Source organism: Pleurodeles waltl, chromosome 4_2 (assembly GCF_031143425.1).
Source record: "Pleurodeles waltl isolate 20211129_DDA chromosome 4_2, aPleWal1.hap1.20221129, whole genome shotgun sequence".
Taxonomy (NCBI): Eukaryota; Metazoa; Chordata; class Amphibia; order Caudata; family Salamandridae; genus Pleurodeles; species Pleurodeles waltl.
This window is the reverse complement of record NC_090443.1, coordinates 519,397,007-519,422,250: the sequence shown is the minus strand read 5'-3', so window position 1 is coordinate 519,422,250 and position 25,244 is coordinate 519,397,007. Positions and strand designations below refer to the sequence as shown.

At 43.9% G+C, this 25,244-nt stretch overlaps 1 protein-coding gene across 3 annotated transcripts in view; it reads left to right on the top strand.

The window, feature by feature from the left end:
* The window catches only part of LOC138293039 (dimethylaniline monooxygenase [N-oxide-forming] 2-like), a 403,220-nt gene that overhangs the window by 279,210 nt on the left and 98,766 nt on the right, over nt 1–25,244 (top strand). For all 3 annotated transcript variants that reach the window (XM_069232022.1, XM_069232021.1, XM_069232023.1), the window contains one exon: nt 12,757–12,899. In XM_069232022.1, the coding sequence (XP_069088123.1) occupies nt 12,757–12,899 (143 nt within the window). The remainder of the gene's footprint in view (nt 1–12,756; nt 12,900–25,244) is intronic.

The following is a 25,244-nucleotide window of genomic DNA, read 5'->3' as shown; positions in this document are numbered from 1 at the left end:
CACTGACAGAAGCCTAGCAGCAAGACTCTAGTGTACGTGACTGAAGCTAGTGCTTCTGCCAGATATTCAGGAAACATGTTTCTAGATTTTCAAGGAGGCAGATCAGTGCTGTCTCCTGTGCCCCATCTAATAAACCTCTTGGTGGTGCCATCTGTCCTGAGGTGAGAAGAGAAGCCTAGGAGACACCAGTGAAGTTCCTTTTGCACTGGCTTCAGCAAGTTGTCATGCCTAGCTGCCCCTTGCTGCTATCTTTCTTTTTCCACTGTGTCAGAATGTCCATCTCCTTTCCTGCTGTGCACCATGACAAATTCTGGACTGCCTCCTTCCCCTGCTAGCCTCCCTGTCAGTAGGCCATTTACTTAAATGCTTTGTTTAAAGATAAACCCTAACTGAACCATGTCCCACAGCAGCTGTTCCATTATGAGGATCTGGCCCAGCATACTAATCTTTCTGACATCCTACTTGAGAAGGTTATTACTTTTTTCTTCCCCATCCAGTTTTTTGCATGCTTTAGCACTATACTGGTTTAAATTTGTGATTCATTATCAATCATGCATAGGCTTAGCATGCATGTTTGATCTGTTTTATATTTTTGTTACTTGGTACTAGCGCACTATTTGCGCACAAACCTGGAAACGTTTGTCCTGTTATACTTTCTTTGTACGTGAAGTATCGGTATCCACAATTACTCCAGCTAAACATAGCCAGCAACTTGGAGAGCAGTTGTAATGTTTTTCCTCTTTTTAGGTCCTCTTCTGCTCTTTTTATAATTCTAACATCAAACCTGATGTTGTGTTTTCATCATCTTGTATATTATAACCTGTTGGCCCTTGCCCTCTCTGCAAGATCATCCTCAAACTTTTTTGATTTTTATCCTCCAGTTTACGCTGAATTTGGTTTCGTTGGCCTTTAGACTCTGTGCACTTTATTACTGCTAACCAGTGCTACAGTGCTTGTTCTCATTGTCCTAAAACCATGTTTTAAATGGCTTATACCTAATGTCATATTTAATTTAGTTATACATCCCTAGTAGAGTGGTATACCATATACCCAGGGCCTGTAAATTAAATGCTACTAGTAGGCCTGTAGCTCTTATTTTGCCGCTCACTTAAGTAGCGCCGTAAACATGCCCCTGGCCTGTCACTGAAGCCTGAATCTAGTTTCAAACTGCCATGTTGACTTGGCTATAAAAACCTCTATCTCAAACCCTAACCCCCATTTTATTACATATGTCAACCCTAAGGTAGGCCCTAGGTAGCTGGTTGGGCGGGATGCCATGTAATTGAAAGGTTGGACATATACATTTTAGTTTTAAATATCCTGATAGTAATAAACTCCTAAATTTATTGATCACTACTGAGGCCTACCCACCCTTTAGGATAACCCTGGAGATTCCAATTTTGAAAATGCATACATTTTCCTGCCCTTAGGTCTTTGTGCTTGTAGCCTGTCTTGGGGTGTAACTGACAGTTAGATTTTGAGACTTCCTCCCAGATAGTCACACAATAGAGACATTAGACGCACCTGAATGGGGCATTTGGTGGCAGAATGGCATGATACTCAATAGGGAGTGCGCTGCCTTCGCACATAGGACCTATCACCTCCACATTGTGACTGCAGCCAGCTTGGAGCCAATGCTAGGGGATTAAAAATTCCATGCACTTCAAAGCTACTGTCTAGAACCTTCTTCCGCCTTCCAGAAGAAGGGCACCAGGGTTTAAAAATAGATCCCCAGACACCAACTCTTCAGTATACTTTTGGACCTGTGAATACTCTGCCAGGGAGAAGGACTCCTATACTGCTGAAAGGACTGCCACTCTGCTGGACTCCTGACCTGTTGTCTTGTTGAATTGCAGCCTTTCTGTCCTTTTGCCTGGGAAGGACTGGACTTGCAACTTAAACCCAGGACCACCAGAGCTACTCCAAAGGACTAGTTTGCTGCCTTCTTGATTTGAGCCTAAAGGTCACAAAAAGCTCATACTATCTTGAACCTGCACCTAGCCTGACTAAGTCCTGAACACCCAAGTGGTTCCCCACCATTCCTGGCCCCTTGGTTGTGGTGCTACAGGTGCCCCGATGGTCAAATGCCAAAAATGAGCTCAACAACTGTTCTGAGAACTAGGAGGAGACCAGAACCAACCTGTTCGCCTATCCGTCTATCCGCTCAAAGTGTACCGCCGGTCAGATTAACTTTGCGGCATCCTCAGCTTTGTTCTTCTATGCAGCAGCAAATTGCATTCAGTGATCCTTTGCCAAAGGGTATACAGCCTCATTGAACTGCCTTCACTAGAGCCTTTTGCTTGATCTCACTAGAGATTTTCGAATTCCATTTTAAAAAACAAGGGCTTGATTCAGATGTTGGTGGTTGCACCCACCAAGCCACTTCAGATGTGGGCCCGAAAAGACTGTCATGTTGGCGGCCTTCCGCCCAGCGTATTTAGATGTACTGTGGCTGAGCCGCAGACCGCCACAACGGAGCCCTCTCCCTGCCCTCAGGCAGGCGGATTCCTGCCGGCCACATTTAGATGTTACAGTTGGGCAGGCGGTGTACTGGTCGCTGGACACAATGGACATTGGACAAAGCCAGTGCCTGTGGAAAAGAGGTACGTCTCTCTCTCACACACACACACACACACTACCCTTCGGATATGTGTCCCTCTGTATCAACCATGACACAACATACCACATACATACCATTATCCATTGCCATTACACCACAACGCAACACCTACATGCCGCAAACACACATACACGTGCAGCCATCACACAGCATACACACACTAGTGATACTACACCCACACACACAGAAGCACAACTACACATATCAAAACAGAGATCGACACACAACATGCACCCGAACGGCAACACAACACACAATAAAACAAACATCAGGTGTTTCCAGGGGAGAGGAACATGACGGTCAGCTAACGCGCTGCCCGTGAACTCCCGTCGGACGGACGAGAGACGCCAAGCATTGCGCGATTTTGGACGTGAGCAGATCTCCCCCGGTCTGTGCTCGGGAGAGCAGCGGTGGTTTTCGCTTGCTGGATTCTGAACTTTGGAGCCCCTGGCCCCCGCCGGCCGGACTGTCAGGAGGGATTTTGGCGGGGGAGAGGATTCCCCCCGCGTCTTTGTACATTTTGGTTCGGGAGCCGGCGTTTGGAAACCGGAGCTCCCGTTTGGCACTTTGGGGAAGTCCTGGAGCCGTGCCGGCGGAGCGAGCGAGGAGCGGCAAAGACGGTGATATCATTTGTTTGGCGGCTTGGGGGGAGTCCGGGGCATTTATTCTCCTGGCTTTAGCAGGCTGAGGCAGTTTGTACTACCGGTGTTGCCTTTCCAGGAGTAACGGGGCACCTAAGTCAAACTCGTATAAAACTTACATGTGTTGCTCATTTGCAAAATAAGTAGGTGCAAGAGTTTTCTATGGATTAGCGGAATACCGTGTTCTTGGTATTGCGTTCCACAACTGCATTTTGTCAGGGAGTGTTAAGTTCTGGCTCCTGGATATCCCACGAACTTGTGTAAGCTCACCGCACTGCGCAGAAGGGATTTGAAGCGCAGATGGTCACCGATTATTCAGCATTCTTGTATTCGTGGTGGTACACGGTTTGTTTTGGAAGTGCTGGAGATCGTGAATTGTTGCTTCAATGGGATTTCTTCAGGTTTAAAGGCCTTTGCGATAAGAGGTGGGCCATTGGCCAGCTCGGTTCCCTGTGGAGTGGGGGTATTTGAATCCTCACAATGTGTACTGTGTTTTCCAGCATTTCCAGTGGCCAGGGAAAGAGAGAGGTGGAAAGAAAACAAAAAGATAAATACTCCTTTTATCGGGCCTCGTTAATATCCTAATTACCCCCCTATAGTGTCTTTTTTTCCGACTTTGTCGGGAAAAAACTAGGAAGGAAAACGGCGAACAAGAAGGGGGGGTCACTGGCTACGGGGGTGGTGGGGTGTCCTGGAAGCAGACACCAAATTCCAGTATTTGGACAGAAGCGGCGAGAGGTGTGCGACGTGGGAGATCTTATACTTCCCGTTGCTCTCTTCGTGGGAGTCTCCCGGAGACCCCGGGGGTCTTCACAAGAAGTAACTTAATTGGGAAGGGGGTAAGAAGGGAGTGTGAGAGTGTTGGAGCCTCACAGTGTATGTCATCAATCAAGCGCCGCCCCAGGGGTGCCAGGGCAGAAGTCAATGACTTGATTGTTGCCAGGAAAAGTAAGCCCGGTACCCGTGGTGCAAGTGTTAATCTTCGGACTCAGTTGTCTGGGACTATAACAACAGGCACAGCGGACTTAGATCATAAAACCCACGGTGAGGGGTCAAACTACACAACATTACTCGTGGATCACCCTTTACCCCTCCGGGAGGAAAGTCAAATTGAGCTTCACGGGAGGAGCGATTCGTTGATTACAAGGTATTTTCAGACTACAATCCCTCCACCACAAGCCATGGCAGACGCTCAACCGGTCTTAGGCCAGCTAGGGGTTTTAAAGCTAGTTGAAGGTGGTTCAGCTGTTGGCCCAGCTCAAAAACTATTAGATAAGGAACCAACTACGTTGAGAGAGGGCCCTCCTAAGACACCACCCTTACTGGAAGTTGACGGTAATTTCTCTAGTGGACCAAAATTACACGACTTGGACGTACAGGCTCTGTTAATCTCTCTTACTAAAGAGATTAGGGGAAAATTCGAGATTTCAGAAACTAATCAAAATAGGATTCGGGAAGCCTGTGAAGTCTTGGAAAGTAAAATCTACCTGTTAACAGACCGGTTGGGGAAGTTAGAGGCGGTGGTGGAGGCCCATGAGGAGCGAGTTTTAGCTCAATCTAAGGACATTTTACAATTAAAACGGGGAGAAAAGTTGTTGTAGGACAAATTGGAAACATTGGAAAATAACATGAGGAGAAATAATATCAGGCTCCTGGGAGTCCCAGAGGGCTTGGAAGGGGAAGATATTAAGGGCTATGTGATTACGTTGATTAAGGAGGTCCTCCCTAGTATAGCAGGGATTAATTTGGAAGACGATATCCAGAGAGTCCATCGTGATCCTTTCAGGAAAAATTCAGGAAGGAAAAACCCCAGGAGGATCTTGATAAATTTCAACACATACTCTATAAAGGAAAGAATCTTGTCCGAAGCCCTCAAGGTTGGAGCTTTCCCCAAAGGGGATTGGTCTCTTAGGATAAGATCAGATGTGTCTAAGGCAACTTTAGACAGGCAGTGGGAGCTGGGAAACTTTATGCGGGAGCTCCGTGAACTTGGGGCTACAGTTCAACTAAGGTTCCCGGCCGCTCTCCGTATAATGTGGAAGAATAAAATGTATAATATGAGAGATCCCGGGGAGGTCAGCACATTTATAGATCAGATTAAGGCGTCTCAATAAGATCTAGTGGAAAGTTCCGTCCGGCGAGGAGTTCGAAGTGGGGATAACAGGATGGTTATCCCAGTAGAAATAGGGAGGGTTCCTCTGGGGGCGGGGGGTGGTTTTGGGGGTATGTTGGTGTTGGGTGTAGGGGTGGGAGGCACGGGGTGTTGGGGTTTGTTCTGGGTTTAGTGGGTTGAAAATGACAAAAATAAGAAAGTCCTCATATCTTGCCTACATAGGTCGGGGGTTCAGGGTTCTCCTTTTTTCTTCCTTCTCTCTACGAATGTTCATGTATGGCAATGTAAGGTTGAGATTCCTCTCTTGGAATGTGAATGGGTTAAGGGTGCCTGGTAGGAGGAGGAAGATCTTTGAGTATTTACGATTGGTTGAGGAGGAGATCATTATCCTGCAAGAAACTCACCTTCATCAAAGTGAGTGGGAGACCTGGCTTAAACGGCTGAATTGGGTTTCATTTAGCGTATGTTCTTCTCAAACCAGTACAATAAAAGGTGTGGCAGTTTTGATTAAGAAATCCATGAGGTTCAAGGCAGGAACAGTACATGTTGACTCCAGAGGGAGGTGGGTAGTGGTAGAGCTGTGTGTATGCGGTCACTGGATTACAGTGGCGGGTTATTACGGGCCAAATATTGACGACCCAACGCCATTTCAAGACCTATTTAATATTCTACTTTCAGCTAGGTACCCAGTGGTATTAGGTGGGGATTTTAATATATTGCTAGACCCTGCACAGGACAAGTCAACCCCCCGGGGTACAGTAAATTCACCTAAAACAAGGGCACTGGTGAAACAAGCGATGCAGGATTTAGGCTTGGTAGATGTTTGGCACTGGAGAAGGGGTGAAGGAGATAGATATACATTTCACAATAAAAAATATGGGCATAGATCCAGAATAGATTTTTTTCTAATTCATAAAAGTGTATGCCCAGAGGTAAGAAGGGTAGCCCACAATATAGCATACTTGTCAGATCATTCAGCAGTAATACTACACTTGGACAGTAGGGTCATTAATAGGACTACTAGGAGCATAATTAATCGTACTTTATTTCTAGACGACGCAATAGTAGAAGCGTTAAAAAAAGACACTAGAGAATTTTTCCATGTGAATCAAGGAACTGCAAGTTTGTGGTGTGTTTGGGATGCGTTTAAGGCTTATATAAGAGGGAGGTTAGTCAGCCTAGCATCATATAAGTATCGGGAAGAGAGGGAAAAGCTGGGAAACATGGAATTGTAATTAAAAACGCTTCAAGTCTCTTTATATAATGCGCGGTTAGAAGGGAAAAAGGACTTATTAAAGGAGCTGTCTTGTCAAGAGGAAAAGGTTCGGTCTAGTTTAGACGCCTTTTTGGAAAATCGCTGTAGGTTGAAGTGGGAAAGTAGTCAATATGCACACTTTGAATATGGAGAAGGTTGCAGTAAATTGTTAGCGTGGAAGGTTAAGTCGGACCTTTCCAAAAAGCACATTTTATCAGTCAAATCAGATCTTACGAATTAGACCCGCACGGAGCAAGAAGAGATTGAGGAGGCATTCGTATCCTTTTTTCAGGAGATATATTCAGAAAGTTTGGTCAACTCGGAAGAGTCGGTAAGAGAATTTTTTGATAAAGCACACCTCCCAGCTTTAGAGGAGTCTAAAATGCTCTTATTGAACGACAAGCTAAATGAGGCTGAGTTGGTTGAAGGTTTAAAGGTGTTGAAAAAAGGTAAGGCAGCGGGGCCAGATAGTCTACCTAATGAATTATACAAGGCTTTGGGGGAGGAACTTACTCCATTCTTATTAGAGCTATTTAATTCTATGTTGATAGAAGGGGCCCATATTCCTAACTCCTGGAGAGAGGCGACAATCTGTTTATTGTTAAAGCCAGGTAAGGATTCATCGTCTTGTTCCTCCTATAGGCCCATCTCCTTGCTGAACACGGACTATAAACTTTATACAGGAATCTTAGCTAAGAGATTGGGGAGAGTCATCGGCAATCTGATCCATCTGGACCAAAAGGGTTTCATGAAGGGGAGGCAGCTTCACGAGATAACTCACGAGTTATTTGCTGCAGTAGATTTGGCGGAACACGAGAAGGCGCCATTGCCGATTTTGGCTTTTGATGCGGCTAAGGCCTTTGATCGCGTTAATTGGTTGTTTTTGAAGGTGGTGTTGGAAAAAGCGGGCTTGGGAACCCCCTTCGTCAGAGCGATAGGGGAATTGTATAGATGCCCCTCAGCGAGAATCCTGGTTAATGGCCAATTATCACAAGAATTTAGGATCTGGCGGGGTACGCGACAGGGTTGCCCCCTATCTCCCTTGCTTTTCAATTTATACATTGAACCCCTGGCTACTTTACTCCGGTCTTCTAAGGAGATGATTCCATTTCGAATTGGGGGTTGGGAAAAAAAACTAGCGTTATATGCAGACGATTTGATGATATACACGAGTGAGGTTAGGTCTACTCTACCTAGGGTCATCGCCTTGATGGAACTATTTGGTAGATATTCCGGGTACAGTATAAACGTAGAAAAGACGGAAATAATGTGTTGGAACTTGTCGTATGCTTCCCCCTTAGTTAAACAAGAGATCAGATACTTGGGTATTCGATTAGCAGCTGATCTTAATGAGGTAGCTAAATTGAACTTTGACATAACATATAGGGACACCAAAAAACTGTTAAAGGCGTGGGCCGCTCTTCCTCTTACGATAATTGGAAGATCCAACATTTTGAAGATGTGTATTCTTCCAAAATTTACTTTTTTATTTAACACTATCCCACTAGAGTTCAAAAAGAGCTGGTTTAAAAAACTACAGGGGGACTTATCCTCATTTGTATGGGCTTCCAAGGGAGTAAGGATTGCTTGGAAAAAGATGAGTAGAAAAAAAGAGTTGGGGGGATCGCGTCTCCTGACCTTTTTAGGTACTATTTGGCTTTCCAATTAAAAAACATTAGTCTTATTGAATAAAACGTCAGAGCACGATTTAGTCTGGAGAGTATTAACGGCACACCTTGAAGAAGGAGCAGACCATTTTTTATATCAATTTGGACACCCCAGGTACTTCAAGAAAGTTCGTTTGAAACTTCCCAGACATGCATGCAATGTTTGGATGTATTTTCGGAGGGTGTTAGAGATACCTTATTTTTGTAGTTCGGCTCCCATTTGGGATTCTCCTGGCACTCCGGAATGCCTTATAGACAAACTATCAACTCCTTTGAGAGCAAGTGGGATGGTAAGATGGGGCCAGTTAATAGAAGGAGTTGAATTGTTAAGTTGGTGTGCATTCCAGGAAGGTACTGGTGGGACAGTTTCTAGATTCAAGTACCTTCAGATATCTAGTTGGGTAAAGTCTCGTCGAGATGGAGAAATAGGGAGGAGCATATGGGAAGGGAAGCTAAACCAGAAAATTATTAATAAAGAGGTTGCAGTATGGTACCATGCTTTGTTGGAATCAACAGAGGATAGTGCATCCCTTCCCTTGTTGAAGTGGGGAGCGATTTTTCCAACTCTAGATGTTATAGCATTGTGGCAAAAGTCTTGTTCAATATTGTGGCTTACCACCAGTCCAGCAGGGCTGAAGAAAAATCACTTGTTTACACTGCATAGGGTTTACTGGACTCCGGCCAAATTAACAGCTATTGGGAAAATTCAGAAGAAGTGTCCAAGGTGTGGGGAAGATAAGGCTGATGATATCCATATGTTTTGGCAATGCTCTAAGTTGTTGAATTACTGGGGGGATATAGGCAGTATCTTAAAGGTAATCTTTAATGTTAATTTAGTTTTAAACCTAGCAATAGTGGTGTTTGGGGTTCGGGAACAGGATACAAACTACCAGAAATTGTCAGTTCAGCAGGAGTATTTGCTGTTTATATTAATCCTTCTAGCTAGGTGAGAAATTTGTCGTAAATGGATTGATCCTCTTCCTCCTCGTGTGCTGGATTGGCAAACAGCTGTAAATCGAATTTGTACATTGGAACAACGGGGTCCCCTGTCTAGAAAAGAGAACTTTTGGTTGTATTGGGAAAATGTGTATCAATAACATATTATTCTATGCTGTATAGGTTCTTTTGTTTTGTCTCTTCCCTTTAAATTTTTTTGAATTTTTGAACTCTTAAAGTCCAATGATTAGATCCCCCCCCCCACCCTATTGGGGTGCTGCTTTGGTTATGATCAGGTTCTAGAAAGTAACAATTAGCAGAACAGGAGGGATGGATCATCTGAGGTATGGATTATATACTTGGAGGCACGCTGTCGCCTGCCGTGCCAGTGCTTTTCCTACCCAACCAAAGCAGGGGTGATGAATATGAGGACAAAAAAAAAAAAAACACACAATAAAACATACACAACAACATGCACGTCTAATCTAAGTGGCACACATACTGACACAACCACATCACCCACTACACCTTCCTCTACCTAACCCAGCCAGTCACATCTCACACACACATATATATATATTTACCGGCACACACACAACTCAAGCACAACATGACAGGTAAATGTCTCCATGCAATGTGCACACATCAACACAGTTGACAAGTGTGAATGTGCTGTCATTGTGGTGCAATCATTCATTTGGCAATGTATACTGATGCCATAATGACAATTGTGTATGTGTTCCATATGTATTGTGTACAAGTGTGTCCCCATCCGTGTCTGGCCCACCCATGTCCCCAACATATGCATGTTGCAATAATTTAAAAAACGTATTGTGACATGTGCATATCTGCAGTGGTCCGTGCCCATGTGCAGTGACCTCCCCCCAACGTATACGACCAATGCTGGTTGCCTACCTTCGTGTTCAGCGATGGGAGGGTTGTGTTTGCTCTGTAGTCCCGTGGCAGCAGCAAGGGAGGACCCTGTCCAGCCAGGAAGAGAAGTTGAATTGGGAAAAAAGTAAAATTTTCTTCCCCTTCCACCCGAATCCGCCAAGTAAGAAGTGGAGGTTGGACCTCTACTTTTTGCTTGGTGGTATGGCACATCCAAATCTGCCCGATGGTAAGCGTGGCTGAAGTCCTGCCATCAGCCACTCTTTCTTATGGCACTGTGGCAGTGGCAAAGGATGGGATTCCTTAGCAGAGTCAGCAGGACTCGGTCAGGTTAAAGTCTATGGGACTGCCAACATCTAAATATGGCTGGTGGACCGTAATGGCGGGGGTGGGTTTTTAAGTCAGAAATCTGACAGCAGGACTGTTACTGCCAACATCTAAATCAGGCCCTAAGTCTGAACTTAGAAATCTCCACTGCAGTTTCAACCCATGGCTTTCCATCTATGACCTTCTCTCATGCAGCCTTGCCCCAATGATCTTTACATTCTCAGAGCATTTTTCTCAAAATTTCTTCTAACGCCGAAGGTAAGCGCTTACCGGGTCCAATCTACTTCTTGTATCCGACTGCGCTCCATCACGATGGGCCATATTTTTCAAATTTGACCTGGTTTTGCTCAAATAGATGTTTTGTGTCAAATAATTTATCTAAGTTTACTGTTTTTCAAAGTTGGTGTGGAATTTTTCTTGTGTAGTGTTTGTACTTTATTACTGTTTGTGTGCTGCACAAATACTTTACACATTGCAGCTAAGTTACACCTGACTGCTTTTCATGCCAAGCTGCTTATGGTTAAGCACTAGTTATTTAATGACTTTTTGTGGCTCACCCTGCCAGGGATTGTGGCTGTTGCTTGACCGGGGCTCACACCCCAGTCAGCCAACCATCCAATTTCTCACATGACTACGGGTTCCTTTTGATCTGTATCAGTTAAATATTCTTTGTTGAAGAGTTTCATTCACTGGTTAATCCATTGTTGCTCTGCAGTTTTTACAACACTGGTGTTTTGAAGGTCTACTGTGCCTTTAGCAATGTCTTTCTAGTTTTCTCTAGTCTTTTCTTTCGGACTTTAACTTATCATAGAACATTAGGTTACATGTCCTCCACTGGCAAATATTTTGGAGCACTCCAATTCCTTATTAATATTAATATTCTCAGAAAATATGGCTCTGGTGAAGGAGTTGTATAGTGAGTTTGATGAACTTTGACTAAAGATCCTTCACCAGGTCGCTGGTGGTGGTGTTTTAATTTTCTAGGATGCCCGAAAGAGGTGTAGTTATAGGGCAAGGAGGAAGGTGTCTCAAAAGTCTACGCTGAGAGGGTTTTTACACTCCAAACTTGTTTGACCGGATAGAAGTATATTAAATATTTTTTCCTATGTTGTCCATGGCGCAAATCGAAGTTTGTTGTTATTTAATAGCTTCTCCAAGGCTAGTAAATGTTAAGTCTTGCAGTTTCCATTGTGTGGCTCTTTTTTTGAAAAATGCTCAAAACTTGTTTGTAGGAGAATGAATATTACTTTTGTGATGAAGATGCCACTTTAGAGCCAACACTACTAAAGGAAGGCATATTTGAATTACGATCAGAAGCAAATTTCATTTGTACAAAGGAAGTCATGAGGCATTGTTTTTTCCTTTAAATGGCATTGTACTGAGACAATCCATGAAATGGACTGGCTGATTACCAGAGCAGAGGGCACCCACTGAGTATAGAGTTTATTTTAATTCCATTGAGAGAATTCAGTACAGTTTGATTTAATGTATTGGCTACAATGGCATATCGCAAAATAATGCCACCCCTCCCATCCCCGCAGACCATGATGAGTGGCCTGAGTCTCCCCTATTTCACACATATTCATTGAGATGTTGTGCTGAGTAGGCCCTCCTTGATGGGTCTCTACCAGGGTTGGACTGGGATGAAAAGTAGGCATGGGCACCAAAAACAAAAGTGGTTGCAATTAACGACCAACTTAGCTGAAAAGTTGCCCACATTTGTAAATCAGACCTGTTTTGAACTTATAAAAACACGTTTCATGTGTATTTTGGAAGGTATGGGAGAATGCATGCATGTTGCAATATCAGATAAACAATAAAAACTGGTTCACATTGTCATAAAGCAGATCCACAAACTTTTGAAAACCGGCCACCACACTGTCCTATCAGACTAGCCCATCGGGCAGTGCCTGAATGCCTTATAGGCCAGTTTGACCCTGGTGGGCCTGCTGGAGGTCCCCCAATCACAGGGAATGCCGGAAAGGGCTTTTGAATGGGGGCAGATTGAAATCTGCTGGAGGGGATTTTGTCTAACAGAGTACCTTGATGAATTTCCTTAGAATCTTTTGTTTCTCTGCTTCCCTTCCCTGCCATTGGTTTTTAGCGTAACCTACCGAAGAACTTATACTTTATAAGCCGTTTGTGTTATTTTAACTGTATGAAAACATTGTAATATGTTGGTATGTTCATGGAAACTTAATAGTTGATTGGAAAGATACTTGCTTGGCCAGTACTTTGTTACTGATGTAGTTCGTTTTAAAACAATAATTTTATCCAGATTGTAATTTCCGTCTTTTTTCATGCAGGTATAAACAGCTTTAAAGGTATTTTTTGCCATAGCCGAGAATATAAGAACCCAAAACAATATGAAGGCAAACGAGTGCTCATTGTTGGACTGGGGAATTCTGCAGCTGACATTGCTGTGGAGATTGGTCACACTGCTGCAAAGGTAAACTCTGCAGGACTTCACTGTACTGTGGAAGCTGTTGGTGTGCTCCATTCAACTCACTCATATGATATCACAAAAATCTATACTTAACATGATCATATGATGGTGTGGTGTTGCATTCAAGCAAGTATAATGGCTCAGTGGGTTCATGCACTTGCTGCAGGAATCTGTGTGCATGACATTAGTAACACAAAAGCACCATCATTATGGCCAAAGAGACAATTTTCCTCATACTGTGAATGACATAAATAACTAGAGTTATGGTCATCATAATTATCATGCTCTTTGCGCTTGTTGTTATTATTGCTACTAATAATAATAACATTAAACATATGAGATATTGTAGACTTCATGTAAAACAAGTTAATCATTATCTTATTACTTTCCTCCCCTGTTGCTGTAAGGTGAGTTACTTACCTTGGCTAGAATGCATCCCAAGCAGAGGACAAATGTGAGTGAGGGAACAGCTGCTAGGCTGTGGGAGGAAGGGGAATGGTGGGAAGGGTGGCAGTGGGTAGTAAATACTGTAGTTTGGGAAAGGGGACACACATGTTCCCCCTATGCCATGGCTAACGGTGGGGTGGAGGCAGAAATATATGGGTCCAAGCTGCAATGCAGCCCCTTTCTAAAACTATTTTGTGGCTGGTAAAACTGGTTCTTTCTTGTCTCTAGTAAGTATCCTGACCACTGGATTAAGATTAGTACTGGTTTATTAGAAGAAGCTACACGTTTGTGGAGCAGCATACCCAGCGAACATCCAGAGCTCAGTTCATACAATAACTGTCCAACACTTCCAATATCCACATTCTAAGAATCTTCCTACTCAGCCCAGCACCAGAATGTATTACATTATCACAGTACTACACATCTTCCCTTCTTCATACAAAAAAACAACTTAAAAAATTCACTTAACGTAACATCAACAGACCAGAGAAAAATATAGTAATAAATAAATACAAAAATGTATATAAATATATAACAAAATATACTAGCAAAAAATCATTCACAATATCTCCTCGGAGTAACTGTTTCCTAAACTCAGTTTCTGGATCACCAGCTTGACAGCAACTTTTTTACCTTTACTACTTTAGCAAGATTCCACCTATGACCTCCTTCAACTTGGAGGACGTTGCCAAGAATCTTCAAAACTCTAACAGGTTTCCGAAATTTGCTCTTCCCCTTTTTTACATGTATTGGTGACCTAATACAAACCATATTTCCAACTTGTAAAGGTGTTTATTTGGCACCCTTTTTGGTGCCATACAATTAATTTTGTTTTTGTTGAATTTGATTAATGTTTTCTCTTACTATCTGCATCAAACTTGTCATATCAAAAATGTTTTTGAACTACTTTGCCATCCACGGTGGTCTAAAGCTTGTGTTTGCCATTCCTTCCCTTAATAACTCAAAAGGAGAGACTTTTGTAGATGAGTGAGGTGTAGTTATGTAAAACCAGATCGTACTATTTAAAGACTTCCCTATATCATGGTGTCCATTTAATATGCTCACCCACAACCCGATTCACCCTCTCCACCAAACCATTGGTTTGTGGGTGATAAAGAGAACTCTTCACATGTTTAATGCAAAAAGATTCCACAAACGTTTCAAAATCATGGCTTACAAATTGAGTTCCATTAGCTGAAATGAGAATCTCTGTGAAACCTTCTCTCATAAACGCTTCCTTAAGGAAGTAAACTACTACTCTAGTGGTAGGTTCCTTAACCATTTTAATTTAAGGCCATTAAGATGAATAATCCATCAACACGAAAATCTACTTATTACCTCAAGATAATGCATCATAAGAACCCATAACATGAATCCCTAATTTTTCCCATGGCCTGTCTGGACACTCAATAGGCATAAGAGGACGTGTGGCCACTTTCAAGCTTTTATCAGCCGATCCATAAACACAGCAATTGCCAATTACCTCCTCCACAGCATTCTTGGCCACCAAAATGTTTCACAAAAACAACGTTTGTAGGGCACATACCCAAATGGCCCTCATGTGCCTTCTTGATAGTATCCACTCTGACTGAATGTGGTGGAATAGTCTTATCCGTACGTAATCCCATTCCATCTTCAATAGAAATCTCACTACTTACTTTACAGTAAGGTTGCAACAATGGAGGCAAAATGTACTCACGGGCCACCCATTTCTAACCATTTTGCAAACTTGTTGCAAAATATCATCATCTGTCATAGCAGGCATCCATTCACTCTCTGTGCATGTCTTCAAATCAGGTACATCCAAAGCTGCTACCATACAATTTTCACACTCTTCCTCCACCAGATCAGGAAATTCTAATTCCTCATATTCTTTCTTTTGCAGAAAACGTGACAAATAGTAAGCTCGTCCATTCTTTCCTCCTGCAATATAGTCACTATCAAACTGATACTGTAAATGTTTTGAGACAAACCTCAGAATTCTGGGGGTACAGCACTTATTCACTCCACTGCCCAGTATACTGACTAAGGGTTTCTGATCAGTTAACAACTCGAAACGCCTTCCCCAAATATATGATCTAAAGTTTTTAATGGCCATACACACGCTAATAGTTCCTTCTTGATAACAGTGTATTGAAGTCCTGCTTCCCTGAGCACCTAGATACAAAAGCCACTGTATTTTCAGAGCAATCAACCTCTTGTGTTAACATAGCTCCTAGACCTACTAGACTGGCATCAACATTAATACAGCATGACTGTTTGGGGGTCAAATGTTTTGAGAGCTCCACTCTGACCTAGCATCACTTTCATTTCTTCAAATGCTTTCATTTACTCGTTCCCCAACACAAGATTTACTCCTTTCTTTAACAAATTGCTAAATGGACACACCTTGGTAGCAAAATCTTAAATGTATCTGGAGCAAAACTCACATAAACCAAGTCAAGATTTAACCCCTACCTTCTCTGTAGGAGGAGGAGGAGCCATGATAATTGAATCAACTGCAGCTGGTCTTATTCCTTTCGCTCAAATCACGTCTCCAAGTACTCAACTTCTGTGCATCCAAACTTAAACTTTTCTGTCTTCAGTACCACTTCTTGTTTTTGAAAAATGGCTAATACTTTTTGGAGAATTGCTTCATGAGCTTCTTCATTGTCAGCAAAGACCAGAACATCATCCTGAAACACAAGTACACCCTCAATCTCTTTAAGCAAATTATATATGACTCTTTGAAAGACTGAAGCTGCAGAGGTCAAGCTGAAAGGCATGTGTTGATATTGAAAAGTTCCTATATGAGAAATGAATGCAGTGAAATGACGTGAATCACACTTTAGCAAAATGCCCAATTTGTTTTACAATAGTTACCACACTGAAAGCACACATTTGTATTGTTGAACCCCGAGGTACAGCTCTTGTTTGATCTTGCACCCTTCTGCACAGGTTTGCTGATCGCAGCTACTTTCAACATTTCAGTTGGGTCATCATCAAGCTCCTTTAAGGAGAATTGTGAAATCTCTATGCTATTTGCTACCCTGATGGTTTCTTCAAGATCTGGATTACGCATGTCTAATACTTTTTGCCTAATTTGTTTGTCTTTACATTGACACACAAACTGATCTCTAATAAGTTGGTCTGTGAAATTTTCAAATATACAAACGGAAGCAAGTCTACATTTTGTTTTCTTTAAAAAAATGTACATCTCAAGACTATAAGACTGGGTTGTTTGTTAAACCTATTCTTCAATTTCAAAACAGCTGTTTCATATTCATCTAAAGCATTATCAACTTCTTGTTCAGGTATATCAGGTAGGTGTTTGTAGACAGATCTACATTCTAACCCTAAAGAATGAAGAAGAAGATTTATTTTTCTTTCTGCACAAAATCTTAAGGCTCCTCTAGTGCCTTTTAAATGCATCAAACCATACATCCCACTTAACAGGAGGTTCACCTGGCGTATCTAAAAATGCTGTTGGTGATGAAACCCCTTGAATATTAGACATGCTTAATGTTAAAACAACTATTTATAATATATGAGCGGCATTTGAATTATTTTTCTATTAAATAATATAGTAAGGTGTGTGAATCACTGTGATCCGCACTGTGAATATAAAATAAAAAAACAGTATATAAATAGATATAGTGTGGTGTGTGAAGTAAGGTGTGCAAATCACCATGATCCGCGCTGAGTGACAACAAAAAAACAGTTTTTAAGTAAAAATAGTATGGTGTGGGAATCACCGCAAACCGCACTGTCAAAGCAGAATCAAGCACCGTAAGCCATATAGAAACAGAACACATTGTTGTTAAAAAAAAATGGATGTCCTTGATTAGGTGTGCAAACCACCACAATCTGCACCTTGACTGATGGAGCTTAGCAGATGAGCAGCGCAATGTGACGCACACAAGTCAGGCAGTGTCAAACAGGAACGCCTCACTCATGGGATGGCATAGAGAAAGGCATCACAAACAGACAGTCAGGCAAAATAGGTCTGCATGTAAAACACAATGACGTGGTGCTACAAACCAGGAACGCCTCACTCCGCGTCTGTATGTCCGACATCGAACGTGATGATGTGGCGTAGGTGATTCCTCACTGCAAATGTTACCCGTTTTTCCCAAAATGTAATATTGCAAAAAATAAGCAAATAATGGTAAGATACAAGTTCCTTCGCTCCACGTTCATCCTTCACCGCTCCGCATCCACTGCAGGCTCGTTTATTACTATTGCAGTCTCAGCTATACGCTGCCGAGTAATCCGATTACAATAGTCTCCACAAGTTGACAAATCAGAAAAGTAAGCAAATCCAGGGCAGTACTGTTCTGTGCTTAACTCCACCGTATGTACCACATAAATCTTCCTGTATAAAATAGGAAATCGTTCCTCAAACAAACCACACATAGGTCCGTGCGTATAGACAGCTCATCGCAAAAAATCCTGTAGTAAGTACTATGACCAGGGAATGAAGATAAGTACTAGCTTATTAGTAGAAGCTACACAGTGGTGGAGCAGCACAGCCAGCGAACATCCAGAGCATCTTCACTTCATTCAATCACTGTCCAACACTTCCAATATCAACATTCTAGGAATGTTCCTCCTCCGAGCCCAGCACCCGAATGTATTACATTATCACAATAATCATCACAGTACTACATTGTCACACCAGATCCTGGTGCACGAACTGAATTCCATACAGAAATACCACTCTTCTTAACTTAATAATCAGGACCTGAGCAGAAACAAATATGAAGGGCAGTCATCAGAAAAATAAATTGATGATAGATTTCTAGATCTTCTGGGTTCAGTATTTAAATTGAATGTAAGTTAGGAATAACAAATGCAACAAACATCTCTGGTTGTCCTTATGACCTATATACTCATCAAGAATCGGTGATCCTGGGACACCATTAAGAGATACGGATACATCAAACTTATTTGTATGATTCTACCAATTGTGTTCATGCAGTTGCTTGCAGGATGAGACCAGCGGGAACCAGTGAATTGTAACCAGATTACAGAGAGCGTCAGGTTTCAAAATTATTTCCTGGTCCTGTATGTGCAGCCTTTGCCACTGTGTAAGGACAGGACACTCCTGTCATAAACCCCTGTATCATAGATAGACTACATTTGGTACATGGGTGGTGTGGACAGACCAGATCAAATGTATTTAAATGATATCACAAGAAAATCCATGAGGAAAACAAAAAGGTGAAAGGTAGAGTTTTTTATAATCGTACTCGTTACCACATTCCAGTCCATCATTCTTTGCCACTACGCCACTCTAAAATGGAAACTTGCCTTGTATAAATCAGTGGTAGTCCTGCCGCAATCAGAACAGTCCACCCCGAACTGCACAACTATTAGCATTGGCTGAGATTAATTGAGGCTTACACACAATTGGCATATTTAATTTAGTTGTAGGTCCCTAGTAAGTGTCTCTACAAGTGCCAAGGGCCTGTAAAATAATGCTGCAAGTGGGCCTGCAGCACTTATTTTGCCACCCACTTAAGTAGCCCTGTAAACGAAGGGTGGCCTGAGCCCAAGAACAATAGCTGCCTGAGCCGACTGCTCCGCTCCCAATCCTCATACACGTGGGGCCCAGCACACACCTTTCTCTCCCTGGAACACCCACAGCACCGGCAATAGCACACACACTGTAAATATGTGCCTATAAAAGAAGATTACCTCCAGGACTCGGAGGATTCCGATGGACTCTATAGATGCCAATACCCGGAGGAGGAAAACAAAATGGCGACCACCATCTGCTTCATAATTCACGGAGCGCTCGCTAGACAAGACCTTCAACAGATAAAGAGGTAGGAATTGCAGAGGCCTGTGAATTGCTCTGCTTACCCTGTGGGTGGGTCCTCCCACAGGTATTCGTGCAGCGCGCCATGACTGCTGGCCCAGCAGCACCACTCTCATCCCACGCCTACTATGTGCATCACTTCTCAGCTACGGTAGATCCCACTGCGGAATAGCGAGTATGCAGCATCAAATCTAGTTCACACCGCTGCGCATACAGATGCATATCCAGACACCATACCTTACAGCCAGATCACTACTGCTTTCCAGGACCTGAATAGCCCTCTGCTTGGCTTTCTCAGACTTCCAGGCGCTCTCCTAGACTGTGCATCATGAAGGGAACCCATCTACCACAAGAATAGGACCACTATAACAAGGTCACTATAATAGGACTGAGCATACTAACTCTGTGCAGCCCCCTACACCAACGGGCCCACCAACTCTGTTTTCAGGCCATGAATACGCTGCACTCTGACTGTATGACACAGGGATAACCATGGTATATGACACATAACAGACATAGGGGGTCATTCTGACCCTGGCGGCCGGTGACCGCCAGGGTCACCGACCACGGGAGCACCGCCAACAGGCTGGCGGTGCTCCCGAGGGCATTCTGACCGCGGCGGTTCAGCCGCGGTCAGAAAGGGTAAACCGGCGGTCTCCCGCCGGTTTACCGCTGCCCCATTGAATCCTCCATGGCGGCGGAGCGCGCTCCGCCGCCATGGGGATTCAGACACCCCCTACCGCCATCCTGTTCGGGTGCCGCGGGGCCCCTGGGGGCCCCTGCAGTGCCCATGCCTATGGCATGGGCACTGCAGGGGCCCCCGTAAGAGGGCCCCGCAAAGTATTTCAGTGTCTGCTTTGCAGACACTGAAATACGCGACGGGTGCAACTGCACCCGTCGCACCCCTGCAACTACGCCGGCTCAATTCTGAGCCGGCGTCCTCGTTGCAGGGGCATTTCTGCTGGGCCGGCGGGCGCTCTTTTGGAGAGCGCCCGCCGGCCCAGCGGAAATGTCTGAATGGCCGCCACGGTCTTTTGACCGCGGTGCGGTCATTCGGCGGCGGAACCTTGGCGGACGGCCTCCGCCGTCCGCCAAGGTCTGAATCACCCCCATAGACCCACACTCACAATGCTTGTAGCGACTCCACCCCTGCGCCTTCAGTGCCCTGTCACAAGAGCCCTCTGCCCTGGGATGGAAAACGCTGAACAAACACCAACTCCATCATTGTGAATGATACCCACATACCTGCCATGCCTGTGACTTGCCAGTGTTAACTTGGCCTCCTCAGGGCCCTGCACTATCTGTAGGAAGTGAATCACTATACCCTACCCACCTGTCAACAACTGTTTCACCGTGGGCTAACGTGGGTTCTACCACGCGGCCACTCAAATTCAAAACACTTTTTCTCTCTTTCTGATCCGCCCTGCCTTACCCAAAGTCCACATCCTCAAAGACCTCCAAAATGGTTGACCACAGGGACAAAGATACTAAAGGCAGCAGAGACTCCAAAGATAATAAATTGACTTTAAAAATGCTAAAGCTAAAACACCCCTACTGGACTCACCGGTTAAACCAAAATCGGACTCAGGTACAAGTTTGAATATTATTCTGCAAAGAGCTAGAGCACTACATGACCTAGCTCAAGCCACTAAAGGTAACACTGTTGCCATGCACCAAAACATACAGGTTCTATGCAGTGATTTTAAGAGCCAACCATGCAGACTAACTGAGGAGGAATCTAGGATTGGTGCATTGAAGGACTCATCTACATCAGGGAAAATACGGGCTGAGTTGACAGCAAACAATGTCAAAATGCTTGCCAGGGAGATGTCAGATCTCAAGGACTATAATTGTGGAGGCAATTTATGGATATTTGGCCTCCCTGAAAATGTGTAAGGTGATGTAGACTCTTGTGTTGAGTTTCTTGAAGCCTGGATATCTCATACCCTTTGAATCTCATTTAATAAGGACTTAAAAATAGTGAGAACTCACAGAGTCCCAGTGGGCAAACCACAGTCCAACTCTGCCAACTCAGCTTCCATTCCCAGGGCAATGATATTCAGAATTCTACAGTACCATCACACTGAAATAATCCTTGCTCACCTGAAGAAAGTTCAGCATATACAATGGAATGGCTCTAGAATAAACATTGCCCAGGACTATTCCAAGTAAACAGTGTCCATCGGGAAAGGCTTGCTAGCACCTCGTCAAATACTGAAGAAGCACACTGTCCTCTTTACGTTTGCATGTCCAGCTAAATTTCACATCGTTGTTGTTAGACCTGGCATCCTTGGTGTGGTATCCCCTAACTTTTTGCCCATACTTCCCTGTTTTTTTCTGTGAGCTGGACTCTGTTTTTGTTGTTTTTGTTACTCTGGCCACTTTACCACTGCTGACCAGTTCTCCCTATGTGAAATTCTATGTATTGGATTTTCCGTGATTGGCATATTTGATTTGCTAGTAAATCCCTAGTAAAGTACACTAGAGGTGCCCAGGGCCTGTAAATCAAATGCAACTTGCAGCACTGGTTGTGCCACCCACATTAGTAGCCCTGTAAACATGGCCCAGACCTGCCACTGCAGTGTCTGTGTGTGCAGTTTTAACCTGCCAATTCGACTTGGCAAGTGTACCCACTTGCCAGGTCTAAACCTTTCCTTCTTATACATGTAGGTGGGACATATACTGATATGTTTTACATGTCCTAACAGTGAAATACTGCCAAATTCAGTTTTCACTGTTGCAAGGTCTATCCCTCTCATAGGTTAACATTAGAGATGCCTTTAAATATTCGTAAGTTCAGATTCCCTTTGAGAGCAGACAGAAATATGGAGGTTGGTGTCTCTGGACTCATAATTTAAAAATACATCTTTTAGTGAAGTTGGTCTTTAAATTGTTAGTTTGAAAATACCACTTTTAGAAAGTAGTCATTTTCTTGCTTTAACCATTCTGTGACTCTGTCTGTTTGTAGATTCCCTTTCTGGGTCAGTTTGACAGTTGGGCTGTTTGTGAATCTCCTCTAGACAGTGACACAAAGAGAGCTGGGATGTAGCCTGCATTTCCTCATGAGCCATCTGAGCTAGAGTGGAGGGAGGAGTAGTCACTTACACCTGAATGGGCTGTGCCTTCCCTCACACAATGCAGTCTCCAATCCCCTGGTGTGTGGCTGAGGCCTGGCCTCAGCAAGGCAGGCTCTTGTGAACAGCAGAGACTTTCCTTTAAAGTTTGCCTACTTCAAAGGCAGAAAGGGGTATAAGTAGTGGACCCAAAACCCTAGACTTTTAGATCACTTCTGGGACCAAGAGGAACCTCTGCCAAGGAGAAGAGCTGAAGAGCTGAGGACAAGTGCTGCCCTGGCCTCTGACTGTGCTTTGTTGGGCTGTCCTGCAGTTGCTGCTTCTGCCTGTGAAAGGGGACAAAGACTAGACTTTCTTGTGCATTCCTGCTTGAAGAAGAATCTCCAAGGACTTGGAGTAGAGCTTGCCTCCTGTTTTGAAGCCTCAGGAACAGCAAAGGCTTCACCATCCAGTTCTGAGTCTGCATGCTGTGGCTTCTAGCTTGCCAGAGGGTGCCATTCCAATCCGTGGGCCCCTGGAAGTAAATTTCAAATTGCAGCATTTGTGCCTCTAGGCATTATTTTTGTGTTTGTAAGTGCTAAATTCATATTTGTAATGGTGTATTGTGAATTTTTCTCATATTTGGTCTTCTTTCTTTAGATAAAATATTTACTATTTTTCTAAACCTGTGTTGGGTCATTTTGTAGTGGTTCACTGTCTTACTATCTGTTTTGGTACAAATACTTAACACGTTGTCTCTGAGTTAAGCCTGCCTGCTCATGCCAAGCTACCAAGAGGGTGAGCGGGGGTTAACTGAGTGTGATTCTCCTTTTCCATGACTGGAGTGAGGGTCCTTGCTTGAACAGGGGGCAACCTGACTGCCAACCAAAGACCCCATTTCTAACAATTGTTAAGGAGAAAACAATGATCTTCACGACACTGCTGAGCTTCAATCCTTTCTGGATTCTTCAGTCACTTCTGATATGTTACATTGAAATGAAGGCTTGAATACTTTTACAAGCGAGTTCTGACCCTCCTATGTCAGTGTTGATTGTTTGATGTGTAGGTATATCATTGTCCTATTTTGGTAAACCCTATGAGCACTTTCCAGAATGGTAGTATTGTGTTTGTTCTCTAACAGGAAGATATCCTACAAGTTTGTTTGCCTCCTCTGCAAGCAGAGGAGATCACTACATCATAATTTCTGTCTATGTTCATTAATGCTATGTAACATGTTACATTCCATATTCACTCTAGGATTGTCTAATATTAACTATCTGCTCCGAGTAACGGAAGTGGTCTGGGGGGTACTGTTGACACAAGAGCTCACCTGTGCTGGGTTTATGGCATTACTGCTGCAGATGTCATTATACAATCCTACTATGAATAGATCTAGTACATCTGGCATTCTTCTTTATCCTGTGCCTAAATGGTTCACGATTAGGCGTTTTAGTTATTTGTTCTTGAATACTGTTGTTACAATTATCTTAGGTATTCAATTGTTATATACTGAAATGCCTTGTGGTAACTGGGAGTTATCAGTCTTGTTCTTTTACTCCGAGGATTTGGAGAGTCCTTTGTTGACTTGGGACAGATCTGCTTATGGTCTTTCGTGTCCCAATTAGAAAAATGGTGAGAAAATGCATCCTATTCGCATTTCAGGGGATGGGTGGATGGTGGGCTTTCTTCTGGTTTTTCCTTCGGGATTGTGGTTTTTTTATGGAGTTTGTTCTTTATCTCTGGCTCTCATCTATCCCTATTTTTCTTCACGTTTTCTACTCACCTCCCATGCTATTTGACAGGTCCACCACAACACACCTTCTCGTCAATCCTTAGAGACTGTGGCCCTCATTACAACCCTGGCGGTCGGTGTTATAGCGGCAGTGGTAAATAAATGGAATCATGACCACGGCGGAAATCGGCAACACATACAGCCACTTTAATACTCCGACCGCCAGGGCGGTAGCAACAAACACTGCAGCGGTAACCGCCAACAGCCAGGCGGAAGACAATGTACCACCCACTCCATTACAACACGCCCATCTGCCAGCTTTTCCGGAGCGGTACCAACGCCATCAAAAGCACTGCGGAAACAGTACTCTGAAGGGAAACGACAAACCTCTCAACACTCAAGGAAGAACCAGGACGCCATGGAGCCCGAGCTGCAGGTGTTCCCCATGCTGGTGCATCTTATACACCAGGAACATGAACGCTGGCGACGACGACTACGGTGAGCACTGCACCCAGCACACAAGGGAGGGGGGGAGGAAAAAGAGAGTGACACACACACGCAAAATGCAACACCCCCACCCTCACTCCCAACACTATACACACAATCACATACAAAAACATTACATATACACCCCGTAACCCTCAGGAATAATGTGAGGACAAAAGGAATGGAGTCAAATGAGTCTAATATTAGTAATACTTAGAAATACGTTCGTAAAGAAAAAACAGTATGTACAATATATACAAGATATACAAAAAGCGGGACAATGCCCACTCAAAAATTGTCCGTGGCCCACTGGGCCAAAACACATAGGTCAAGGCCACACTTGACTCCTGCCTCAATCTGGAGAGAACACTGCAGGAGCATCAGGTCGAAAACATACAGGCACCCCAGGAGGACAGGGAATGGGGGGGCACCTCAGCGGGAAGATGGTACAATGCCACCACTCCTGAAGGGGGCTCCATGCCCACTTGCTTGGTCCTGGGGAGTGCAAGGCCACAGTCTCTCAAGTGGGTGGTTTGCGCACTGCTTGGTCCTGGGGAGTGCAAAACCACAGTCTCTCTAGTGGGAGGTTTGCCCACTGCTTGGTCCTGGGGAGTGAAAGGCCACAGTCTCTCAAGTGGGTGGTTTGCCCACTGCTTGGTCCTGGGGAGTGCAAAGCCACAGTCTCTCAAGTGGGTGGTTTGCCCACTGCTTGGTCCTGGGGAGTGCACAGCCACAGTCTCTCTAGTGGGTGGTTTGCCCACTGCTTGGTCCTGGGGAGTGCAAGGCCACTTTCTCTCAAGTGGGTGGTTTGCCCACTGCTTGGTCCT